At 34.4% G+C, this 13,378-nt stretch overlaps 1 protein-coding gene across 4 annotated transcripts in view; it reads left to right on the top strand.

Annotated features, from left to right (window-relative positions):
- EXOC6 (exocyst complex component 6) overlaps window positions 1–13,378 on the top strand; it is a 222,696-nt gene that overhangs the window by 167,910 nt on the left and 41,408 nt on the right. For all 4 annotated transcript variants that reach the window (XM_021073792.1, XM_021073794.1, XM_021073795.1 and 1 more), the window contains one exon: window positions 2,325–2,466. In XM_021073792.1, the coding sequence (XP_020929451.1) occupies window positions 2,325–2,466 (142 nt within the window). The remainder of the gene's footprint in view (window positions 1–2,324; window positions 2,467–13,378) is intronic.

Consider the following 13,378-nt stretch of genomic DNA (forward strand, 5'->3'; position numbering starts at 1 on the left):
TAAGAATGTTTGTTCACATGAAAAACTGTATGATCTTATAGAATATAACTTTAAAAATTTAAGGAATTTGAACCTTTGATATTAATTTTGAGCATAAAAAGTAAGAATTTATTTCCTTTGAATATTTTGTAAATATTTTAAACTTCTATCTTTGAGAACAATAAGCCTGTATTTAATATGCATAATCAAAAGAAATTTAATGTTAGAATTTCATTATTACATGTTATTTAAACAAAAGCTAAACTTGTGTGTGAGTGTGTATGTGTGTATGCACACACATATATGTGTTTTCATTACCTATATCCACCAAATTTATGGAATAGCCTGTATTTTTTATACTAGTACCATCATTTTGGCTCCAGTACTGTTGCTACATAGTCACTTGTAGCATCTGAACACATGTTCAAATTTAAAGTTCACCTTAAAATAATACCACTTACATTGTACAGTGTGTTTGTTTATGAAATGAATATATTAGTAATTTATTAATCTGCTTTTGCAGTTAGAAGGACATGGAGCTGATTTGATGGCAAAATACATTAAAGTAAAATGCACTAAATTGTTCAGTTAAGTCAAAATGACGTTTCCATTAAGTATTCTCAAGCCTTTTATGTTGTAATTAAATTACATGCCATTGATTTCTTCTTTTTCTGTCTCTCTCCCAGCTCCCCCCATTCATATTGATATATTCTGCTTGGGGAATGAAGCTGCATGTCTCCTAGACTAATTCCTATTGGGTTTGGGGATCTTGAAGCATGCTGGGTTTTGCATTGTTTGTTACATTCCTTTTTGGCAGTTCATCAGTATCTGTCAAATATATTGTTTGCATCAGCTTTTATCTCTAAAGTTTTTGATCGAGAATTTGACATTCCATTTCAGATGCACAGTTTTTCACTGGGCATAGTGTCTAAATGCTAAAGACTCAAAAAAGATTCATAAAGATTCATGAAAGTTCCTTGTTTCTAGACTGACTTTGAGTGTGTAATTTCATGAACAACTGTTCCAGTAAACATCTTGAAAATACATTTATGTTCTTCTTACTTTTTAACAGATATCAACCCTATGTTAACATTTTTGTACTAATGTATTGTGGCATTTATGCTTGGAAGATTTTCATGAATTTGTAACTTTCCTGGCCTTTGTGATAAGTAGGAAAAGGCATAATTATCAAATATCACTGGGTAAATATTTGTTAATGCAAATGAACAAAACATGACACATGTTTTGCTTCCAAAAGTCATTATTTTTAACCCTATTCATAGATTTTTGAATCTTACCATGGCAGTCAATCCATCACCAAATCACATAGTTGTGGGTTGGAGATAGCCATACTATGAGCAGTATTACACTGGAAAACATTATCTAAAATAATTTTTATATTTTAAACTTCTAGTTGAAATAAAAAGACTGCTTAAAAGAATGATTTATACTAAAAGTGATATTATGTTGTGATTTAGCTGTGTGATCTAGAGGCTAAACATTTAAATTTTTTTTGTTTTTGTTTTTAAGAACATATAGCTTGAATCAGGGCCGTGAGTCAAATTCAGTTATCATTTTAGGAGCTTTTTGTAGTAGAAAATATTTTATGATGTATATATATCTAAAAGACAACCATAGGTATTTGTAGCTCACTTAACTACATATTTCTAAATCATCAGTTGATTTTAAAATTTAATTTCTAAAACTTACGTAGATCTGTAGATGATTGTGAAATCATATTGGTAGGCAAGCTTCTTTTTTTCCCTGCTGATTGAAACTATACTACAAACTAATACTCTGATTAGAAGTAGGACCTAATGACTCAATGTATATTTTACATATTATATATGTATCAATATATGCATTATAAAGTATATTGGGTACAGTTTAAATTAGAATAAATTATACTGCTAATTATCTCCCTTATTTCTTGACTTGGTTAATTATATAAAGAAGAGCTTAAAGAGCATTATATGAATAAAATGTTTCATCACCATGACAGATATTTTGTGTCACAATGTCGTATTTTAATGTACACTTTAAAAAAAATACATAAGGCATTTCAAGAGACCTAAAATAATAATTAGTGGATTTTAATCTTGTATTTTAATTTTCCTGAGTGCTGTTAAAGCTTTAATGATATTTATATCCTGAGAAGGACAAGTGAACAGAATGTTACTTATAACTCCTATGCTAAAAGACTGCAACTAAGAATACAGAAAGGCCAATAATTATTCTAAAAAAAAAAAAGCAACAAAAAATACAATGCGTATAATTTTTGTGGTAATTTATGGTATATTTCTATGTTTGTTTATTCTTTTGGTTTGGATATTTGTTTTAAACAGGGGAAAGTTGCCCAGACTGCTTGCATGTCAGCCTGCCAGCATCTGTCAACATCCTTAATGCAGATGCTATTGGACAGTGAGTTAAAACAGATAAGCATGGGAGCTGTTCAGCAATTTAACTTAGATGTCATACAATGTGAATGTAAGTACCTTTTTATTTAAATATGATTCATTTATAGGAATCTATATTTAAATTATATGAAAAAATGATATATAATGTGATAGTTCTAAGAGGGAAGAAGCCTGATTCAGCTTAACTTTTGTCAGCCTTAGAAGCAAATTCCTTCCAGGAAGAGAAAAATATCTCAGTTTCACATTTGGGACCTCCAGAGAGGCACTTAAGTGACAGTCCAGAATGGATAATTAAAAAGATGATTTGTTGTACAGCAAAGGTTATCAGACCATTGTAAATCAACTATACTTCAGTAAAACTTTAAAAAATGAAAAAAAAATTGTAAAAGAAGAAAAAAATGATTTTTAAATTTTTTTTTTTTTTGGTCATTCTTCTCCTAAGGTTTGTAATAAACAAATGAAATTGTTCTAAGTTTGTCATTCTTACTTAAAAATAACTTTTCAGATATTTGCTAAAGGATAATCTTGGGACTCAGCATTCCAAGTGAAGCTTCTTTTATTCTCTAAATCTTTTGATTCTCTTCCCCAAAGAATTTCTCTAGTCTTTACTTTTGTCATTATTTTTCACTTTATTCTCTTTAGTTGATGAGGTTAGCAGATTCCATAATCTAAGGTGACATTAGCCAGTCAGCTTCAAAATTTAATGTGGTATTTCGTTATTAGCCTTGTTATACATGCTTGTAGATTTTATTATCCTTATATGTGAGTTTGTGGAACAATTTTTAAGCATTACTTTCACTGATTAAATGATGAAAATCACTGGTTGACAGTTTAGTCAAACACTACTGTTGATAAATTGAAAATCACTGGGCCACAAGAAGGATTATAAAATACTTGCTTGAGGCAGATTTTACCATAATATATTCTATGTGAAAGACATTAACAAATTAAATGTCCCTGGCTTGCAACTGAAGCAGAAATGACAGGTTTTTTTCAACAAGTAATAAATGTCTTCCCTTGTATGTAAGGCATTCTGCTAGGAAAAACATAATTAATATTAAAAAGAATAATTATATGGGCCCTTTGATCAAGATCAACTGTTTATTACACACACACAAAAATTCAGGAGTTCCCATTGTGGCTTAGTGGTTAATGAACCCGACTAGTATCCATGAGGATACAGGTTCGATCCCTGGCCTCGCTCAGTGGGTTAAGGATTCAGCGTTGCTGTGAGCAGTGGTGTAGGTCGTCGAAGATATGGATGGGATCTGGCATTGCTGCAGCTGTGTCATAGGCCAGCAGCTGTAGCTCCGATTAGACTCAGCCTGGGAACGTCCCTATGCCATGGGTGTGGCCCTAAAAAGGCAAAAGACAAATAAATAGAAATTCAAAGTTTTAAAAACTTACCTAGTTCCTTCCAAAAAAAAAAAAAAAAAAGAGAGAGAGAGAGATACTGATCTACAAAGCTAAAGAACATTTTTCCCTAGGGAAAAGAAGGATTCATTTTCTTTTGCTGGAAAGCATTTCTAATTTCTCTAATTATAAAACCTTTATTATATTTATTTTGTATTTACAAAAATTTTTTACCAGAAAGCACTTTTTAAAATGTTTCTAACTCAAAGTAATTGTTAATGCATTCTACAAATAGTTTGAAACTAGATTCTTAAAGTTCCTTAAAAGTTATCTTTTGAGATCATTTCAGTATGACAATGCTTGTATAAACATTTTACATAAATATCGCTTGAGACACTTTGTATTATTACGTCTTTAATGCAGATTCAAAATAATTAGGTGGTTGAACCCTTTATTGGCATTTGTTTATATTTTCTCAATTAGATATCTTGTTTAAAAATGGAAGTTACTGTTTGGTTAGGCAACTTTTTAAATACCTTAATCTTTTTTCTGTACTCTTATCTCTCCAAGAAGAGCAGGTCTAACTATACCTAGAGAAAGGCACACAAAATACAAAACTTTGCCTCTCTGTCACATCGTAGGACAGTTCTCCCATTAGTTGCTTGTTTAGGTGGAGTTATTGAAGACTCTTTTTAAGATGCTGATGTTTTCTTAAAGGCCTAATCTCTTAGAAGAGATTATACCTAAGTGTAAGGTGTAACTCAGTTAAAGAACTCCGGAATCATGGGCAGGAGGGATAAACCCTAGCCTGATGGGGGCCAAGGTTTTGGTACTATAGATATGGAAAGGGAGAAACCAGGACTCAAAGACAAACCACAGAAAATAACTCTGCTTCCTTTAAGATGATGCCTAAGATTGGCTCTGTTTCTTAATACTCATCAAGTATTACTTACTCATTACTTACTTAATACAGTATCAGGTGTTCAGTACCCACTGAACAAATATACATTAATATTACATTTTTCATGTTTATTCCACTCTCTTCCTGGTGCAAAAGAATTAGGTACCCCCTCCCAATTCATGACTTTCAGTGATACATGACTCACTTGAAAATGAAACTTTGCCTTCTCTTAATAATATGTTCAGAGAATTTTAGTTTTCATCCCTATTTTAATAGTGTTTTTGTTTGCTTTTTTAAATCTGGAAGAAAGCACTTTTTTAAAAATACAAAGTTTATTTTCAGTATTAATGCCATGTGTATGCTTTCTCCATATTGGGGCCGGGAAAGGAGAAGAAAGGGGGATAGGAAGAAGAATTTGGTTAGGTAAGAGGAGGACTAAATAATACATGGTAAATTTGTGAAGAGAAGGAATCTGGATGCCTTAGGAATCAACAGGGATATGGGAAAAAGAAACAGATAGTTCAGATGTAGAATCCTAGAAACTAAATGATCATTGAGTTTCACCACCCACTTGGTAAAATATGCTTACATACTCCTCTGCCTTGGAAATAATCTGTCAAATAGTGGTCCACCTATTCCTTGAACGTTTAACTTGGGAGATTAAGTACTCTTCAGAAAATGTGTTTCTATTTAATACCTTATCAGTTTCTTACATTGAGCTGAAATTGTTTTCTCTAAACTTCTTCTAATGGATCTAGTTTTACTTTAGGGCTAGAGTCACCCCTGGGCCATATTGTGCCTTTGCGCAAGTTAGAAAAGGTATTCCCACTGAAAGGAAAAAGTCTTCCAGTGTTGTCCCCTTTATATTAACTAGAAAAAGTTTACCCTTGTTCCAGCCAAAGCATGTGGTTATCAGGTGAAATGTGAGCTACATTTCAGCCCTCACTTCCTACCCACTTCTCTCCTCAGCTGGGCACCCATGTATAGTAAGCAGTCTGACAACAACTATATGCGGCAGTTTTGCTTAGGGTCATACAGAGAAAATCAAGTCCTAATCCACAAGCCAATTATATGAAAACTGCTGTTATTTCTTTCTGAATCTTCTGAAGGCCAGATATCAACAATTCCTCTTACTATTCTCATGTGATATGATGTTAGATCCAAAGCTCTTCTTTGAACAAACTGGTTTTCTGTCCAGAAGTGAATACAGCTAAAGCAAGGTGTGAGGAAACCAGTATAGTATGTTGTTGGACTATCAAATACATTGTTTAATATTTTCATACTTTATCAGTAAAGTCCAAACTTTTATTACCTTTTTTGGTACTCAGAGTATATATTCTTGAATCACTAAAGCTATAATGTTCTAAAATCTCTTTATCTTTCTCTTTGTATGTGATTGCCAAGCTTTGTTTTTCTTATATGATTGGTTTTTGTTTTAGCATTTTAAGATTATCCCTATTAAGCTTTGTTTTAAGATTTATCCCACAGCTAGCCCATTGAGGTCTTTTTATATCAGAACTTAATATCTGAAGATTTGTCATCATGCTTTTATTTAACAAGGTAATTAGCAAAATGTTAAACAAAACATGATATCTATATCCTGATATATTGTATATCAGTGGTTCTCAAAACCTGCTTCCCAGATGAGCAGCAATGGTATCACCTGGGAACTTGTTAGAAATGTGAATTTGGGGGCTTTACCTACTTAATTGGGAATTCCAGGCACAGGAAACAGCAATTTCTCTTTGAATAGACACTTTGGGTAATACTGATGCCCAATAATGTTTAAAAACCACATTACATCTATCTATATTCATACTGACTTAGATCCATTATTCAGAATCTTATGGGTATCTTTAGATTTTTTTTTCAGCCAGTTGTTAATTCCCTAATTGAATTTAACTAATAGTTTGAATCTAAAACATAATTCAAAGTTATGAGCAACTTTGCCAGATATCTTGCTGCTGTGTAGGGATAATAATGACCATTGAATTTTCCTCATCTACCAGTCTAATTGCCCTTTCATAGAAGAAAATGATACTATTCTGATTCTTCATAAACCCATATTGACTCATAATAATTACTTTCCTTTTAAAAAGCTCAGAAACCAATACCTAAAAGTCTGTGATTGGTTCACAGGATTAACGTAAAACCCTACTAGTCTGTTTTGCTCTAGTAAGAAACCCAGAGTCTGAGGAAGTCTGATAATAGAGATCAGGAACTAGATACCATGAACCACCAAAGATTCTGGGCATCTCAAGAAGGGCTTAAGTCAAAGAATTTAAGCAATAGGAGAAGCATGAAATATAAGTACCAAGAATGACCTTTAGGTGTTCCCATCATGGCTCAGCAGTTAACAAATCTGACTAGCATCCATGAGCAGGCAGGTTGGATCCCTGGCCTTGCTCAGTACATTAAGGATCCAGCATTGCCATGAGCTGTGGTATAGGTCACAGACACGGCTCGGATCTGGTGTTGCTGTGGCTGTGGCGTAGGCCGGCGCCTACAGCTCCAATTTGACCCCTAGCTTGGGAACCTCCATATGCTGCGGGTACGGCCCTAAAAAGAAAAAAAAAAAAAAAGACTTTTATTCTGAGTAAAATTTTCCTCTTATTTTGTTTGATTATTTTTCCATCCTCATGACTTCATGAAAACGTTATACATATATTTCCTAGGTCTTAAGATAGAAACAAATAGCACAACAAGCTAAAGTTTGGGAAGGTAGAAAGTTAGAAGTAATTCAGTTTCTTTTATCATTCAGCCATGTGCTTTTAGTTTTTGTTTTCTTTTTCTGGTGGTGAAAGAATTGGTCTTGATCCATCTATGTGCTCACTTGTTTTTTCAGGCAGTGTGTTTGTGCCCTTTTCCCTGGTGACACACATACTTGTGAGTTAAACTGGCTTGAGCTAAAAGTCTGTAACTGAATTTTTTCCATGTAGAGCCAACTGATCTGTAGGAAGATTCATTTTATTCAGATGTTAAATGGGAACCTATTAGCTGTTATATACTGGGAAATCAAAGATGAATCAGGTTTTAAAGATGTCACATACTGGGTGGGGAGGAAACTGACATGTAAATAACTATAATAGAACATAAATTCTTTATAGAAGTATATATTACTTTTAGAGAGAAAGCAGTTAATTTTATGTGACATGGGGTTGAGAAGATGGACTGTAAGATACATGATTGAAAGTATTGAAGGATATGATTGGAAAAAGTTAAATTTCTGGATGTTAGACTTTATTTAATAAGCAATAAAGAGCCATTGAAACTTTTTAATCAAGACTATAGGTGAAGTCTATGTTGAAGTCTATGTTATAGAAAAGTTAACTCTGTCATATGAAAGTTGAACTGAAATGAGAGAGATATTGCAGATAAGAAGACCTGTTAAAAGACTCTTGAACTTTTATCTGTGAAGGATAGAAAGAGCTTGACTTTAGCAGTGGGAATGAAGAGAAAAAGATGAATTCTAGACATTTTGGAGGACAGAATATATAGAATCAGTGAATGAGTAAATTGGACATGATTTGGGTTGTTAGAGAATCACATAGAAGAGATAGAAGAATGCACCCCAGTTGGGGTGGGTGATATGAAGAGGGAGAAAAAGAAAGAGGAAAGGAGAGGAAGAGGAGAGGGGGAAGAAAAGAGATTTAATCATCTCATATAGTTACGTAGATTCGACATAGAATTTATAATTGTAGGCACCATGCAGAATGCTGTGCTCATAGCATATATTTTTTGAATAATGAGCAAAAAGCAAATCAGAAAGTCTCTATAATCTTCGTTTGTCTTTTCTGGAGTTCTCCTACCTTTGTAATTAAAAAGTTAAGGCCGGAGTTCCCGTCGTGGCGTGGCGCATTGGTTAACAAATCCGACTAGGAACCATGAGGTTGCGGGTTTGGTCCCTGCCCTTGCTCAGTGGGTTAACGATCCAGTGTTGCCATGAGTTGTGGTGTAGGTTGCAGACGCGGCTCGGCCGGTGGCTACAGCTCCGATTCAACCCCTAGCCTGGGAACCTCCATATGCTGCGGGAGCAGCCCAAGAAATAGCAACAACAACAAAAGACAAAAAAGACAAAAAAAAAAAAAAAAAAGTTAAGGCCAATTGATGCTGCTGTACTTTTTTTTTTTCTTTCACATATTTGATGACTGTTTAAATGACCCTTTAACTTCATCTGTTCTGAACTAAACAGTCATAATTTCTTTGATGTTTTCTTATGGAATTATTTTCACTCCCCTTTTGGTCATTTTTTTTTGGATCGTCTTTAACCCATAGGTCGAACCTGATAAAATGTCTGAGTTCAGGGATGGAATCATGTGAACTTACAAAGAACTTTTTTTTCCTTAAGTGCTTTCAAATTAATCTTAAGATGGTCTGCACACATGTTAGGAAGTTGAGACCATGGTTCTAGTCCTGGCTCTGCCTGTATTTGGGCAAGTGGCTTTGGACAAACCATTTAACATTTGAGAGGCCTCAACTTTTCTGGTGAAATTGGGATTTAGAATTGATAATTTCCAAGATGCATCCTAGTTCTAGGATTCAGAGGTAGTAAAATTTAAGGCAAAGAAGAGTATGGGACTTTGTATTTATACATTAATTCCTTCATATCTACTATGTGCTTGGCATTTAGGGGATACAGTAGTAAACCAAAGAGAAAAGGTCCTAACCTTTTTGGGGTTTAAGCCCAGTGGGGAGGCATTCATTATACAACTGTACTAGTAAATATGATTATATGTGTTAAATTCTACAAACGGAAAGCATATGGTACCGTGAAAGAATATAGAAGCAGAATTAATTTAGATAAAAATTTATATCAATTGAGAATATTAGGTAGGGTCTATGAGTGAAGGAAGTGGTATTTTTGAAATACGATTGTAACTCTGTGGTTGGAGAAGGCAGAAAGGCATCCATTTGGAATTGCAAGTGTAGCCCCTTCTGAAAGCTGCATTGATCATTTTTGTATAAGTTCAAGAGAAATCACTCTTAGTTGGAGGAATATTTGCCAAGCTTGGCATGAAGCTGAAATTCTAAATCTGTGTATATGCTTTTGTTTTATCAAACACCTGTTATATATTGGGTCCAAGTATAAGATACCTTACAAATGTAACTGTATAGAGGAAAAGATAAAAGTGTTCTCTTAAGCTCCCATAAAGTTATCTCAGAAATCTAAAAAAATCACAGAACATTTCCAAAGCATCAGGCAATCAAAGATTTGAAGTACCCAGAATAGGTCTAGAATGTACTTTTAATATTTTCTATACAAATACCTAAATGAGGTTATCAGTTCCTAAGAGTTTAACATCCTAAATTCATAAGCACTAGTAAAGCTCCAGGTTGAAGAGCACTGGTACCTTTTTCAGAGGTGAGTTATTGAGGAATAGGTGAATCTCTAGGTTTGAAGGCCCTCGTCTTTTTTCATTTGGATAAAGGTTTAGCCTATCTCAAAAAAAAAAGTCTTTTTATAGATTCTCATACGTATATATATATGGCTGTGACCTCAGGGCCTCTAATTCTAGCCTTGAAGAGGCCCATACCCCCAAATTAAAGGATTCATGGAAAATTATGTAGATTGCAAAGGAGATATTTCAATATCTTTAAAATTGTTTTTTAATTTTTTAATTTTAATTTTTTTTTACCTTGCACACAGCACATGGAAGTTCCCAGACCAGATATTGAACCCAAGCCACAGCGGTGACCTGAGCTACTGCAGTGACAATGCCGAATGCTTAACCTGCTGTGCCTCAAGGGAACTCCTTATTTATATACATATAAATAAGCTGAGTGCTATTATATTATTTGCCTACTTGAATTTGTTCCTGGTTTTAATGTCATTTAGGATATTAAATTGAGGCTACTTTGCCCCTTTTCCAAGAAAAAGAGAGAAATAGATACTACCTTATTCAAGAGTGGGGTGATGAATGTAGAGGGGCGTGTTGGGCTTGCATTCCACTGTTGCCAACTGCATGTAACAGAATATGAGTCAAGAATTCTGACAAGACCCCTCATTCTCTCAGGCATGAATTCTCCACCACCAGAAAAACCACTAGATGGTGCTCTTCATCATCCCTTCTAATGACACATCTGGTGCACATAGAATGCTTTGACTAGCCAAAATTTGGATTCTAACTAGCTCCTTTAAATCTTCAAATCTAGTAAGAAGTGGAATTATGAATAATATCTTCAATATGCAGACTATTGGTATTTATATCGAGTCATTTTTTTTTAGTTACAAACATTCCATTTTATAGGCCCTTGCCTTGTCACCTGTAAGCAAAGTCTTAAGACTTTATTTAGCCTAACCTCCTCACCCTCCTTTTCAATCTTCTGTCAATCTTTTAGTCTCTTTGCTCTTGTGTCTCCAGGGACACGCTCTCTTCCCCTTCTCCTCACCCCCTGACAATTCTTTCTACTCTGTGTAGTTGTTTTCCAAATAATCCACATTCTGTACCTTACAGTAGAAATAACTGTCTGCCTAAGACAAGATTATTCATAGACTTATTCCCTCTGCATTTAGTTTCAGAGGTTTATGTTTTCATGCCAGGATAAGTGCTTATATTCTGACATCTTAGCCATCTTTGTTACCCCAATACAAACCCTGTACATTTATACACAGATCCTAAAGGCAGAGAGGGCTTATTTCCCTACTTCAAGTTTTGTTATATTTATAAATAATTCATGATTTTGCCAACAGATACTCGTTATTTATTCTCCTAAGACTTCACAGATTACCAGTTTGGAAGGTTTTTTTTTTTGGTCATAATCACAGCTTCTACAGCATGTATTATTTTTTACTTTCATTTTGTCTAAATTAATTATCTTCTTCCCAGTTAGGCTGATACAGCAAAGTTTTACCTTACGAATAAAATGGCATTTCCCTCTCTAACCTTTATTTTAGAGGCATTAAGCGAAAACAACCCAAAGATTTTGACTTTCTTTTAAAAAAAAATAACAAAAGTTTAGAAAGCCTAGAAACTATTTTTAAATATCTTATTGAAAAACTAGGATCATTGTGCATTTTTTTAAAAATGCCCTTAATGGCATAACTAAACGGTAAAGACAAAGATCTCATAATAAGGAAGTAGGCATTATTAAATAAAAATAACAAAAAGTTGTCCCAAGGGAGGAGAACAAAGAAACCCCAAAATATGACAAATCATACATAAAATGAGAATCGGGATAAGCAGGAAGGACTCTGAAGACAAACTTAAAGGGTTCCAAAAATTAGTCATCCGTTCTTTGAAAAGCCGCCAAATTGAAATCTACCTCTAGAATTATTGGGACAATATTAGTAGAAATGAATTATTTGTATTATTATTGATTCATTCAACATAGTTATGAATATTTCTTGTACAGTAAGCATGGGGTGTATAAAAAGTAAGAAGAAAAAACCTCCCAGGAGCTTCTTGTTTAGTGGAAGAATTCGCAGTTTAGTTTTGGCTGAAGGAAACATTTGGAATATTCTCACCCACCCTCAGTTATTTTGAAATAAATACGCTAAATATACACAGAATGTTTTATTTTTTTTTATTTTAATTTTTGTCTTTTTAGGGCTGCGCCTGTGGCATACAGAGGTTCCCAGGCTAGGGGTCGAATTGGAATTGTAGCTGCTGGCCTGCACTGCAGCCACAGCAACTCGGGATCCCAGCCACGTCTGTGACTTATACCACAGCTCTCAGCAACGCTGGATCCTTAACCCTCTGAGCAAGGCCAGGGATGGAACCTGTATCCTCATGAATGCTAGTCAGATTCGTTTCCACTGAGCCATGATGGGAACGCCCAGAATATTTTAGATTTACACTAGGTAATAGTCATATGTAACTATTAAATAAAGCTGAAAATTCAGATCAGCTTAGAACATTTCACTTATTGAAGGAAGTTCTATAGGACAGCATCATTCTAGATCTAATCAATGAGCTAGATGATGTATCAATTACCAGGATTAGATAGTACCCCCTTAGAGTTTATTTGTTCAGTTTTCCTTCATTCATTTAAGAAATTTTCCTTGAGTAGTTGCTATGTGTCAGGCATCATGCTAAGGTGGTATAGATATAATAATGGAAGTATATTTCCTATCCTCAGGGAGTTCATGGTCTGATGAGAAAATCCAGAGATAAACAATTACAAGTTACCAAAATGAGTGATGTAGTTAGACTGTGTACAGGAGCTGCAATTAAATCACAGATGAGAGACCTAATCCAGCCCGAAAGGCAGTGGAAGTCTCCCCTGGAAGATGTGTGAATGGAAGGATAAATAAAAGCTATCCAATGGAAAAGAAAAGAAAGATGCTCCAGGCAGAAGGATCAAAGTACTGTGAAAAGAGACTGTGGCATATATAAGGAAGTGCAGGTGGTTTGGAATGGAAAGAGTTTAAGGTGCCCTAGGAAGTAGTAAGAGATGAGGCTGGAGAGATCGGCAAAGGCCAGGTTCTAAAGGACCTTATTTGTCTTGCTTTATTGTGAAGGTGATGGGGAACCATTGAAAGATGTTACTATGAAGTGGCACAAATCAGTTTACATCTTCTGTAAGTCATCCTGGGAGAAGGAGATAGAGAAGTGGCACACAAGAAGTAAGAGAGACCAGATAGGAGTGTGTTTTAGTAGTACAGGCAACAAATGATACTAGTGTAAACGAAGGTAGAGACAGATTCAGGCTCAAAATGTTTTTGAAGGTAAAAACAGGATTGACTGCATTTGAGTTTTGAAGAAATAAAGGAAAAATCTGAAGCTTC

The sequence above is a fragment of the Sus scrofa genome, chromosome 14 (genome assembly GCF_000003025.6).
Source record: "Sus scrofa isolate TJ Tabasco breed Duroc chromosome 14, Sscrofa11.1, whole genome shotgun sequence".
NCBI classification, from domain to species: Eukaryota; Metazoa; Chordata; class Mammalia; order Artiodactyla; family Suidae; genus Sus; species Sus scrofa.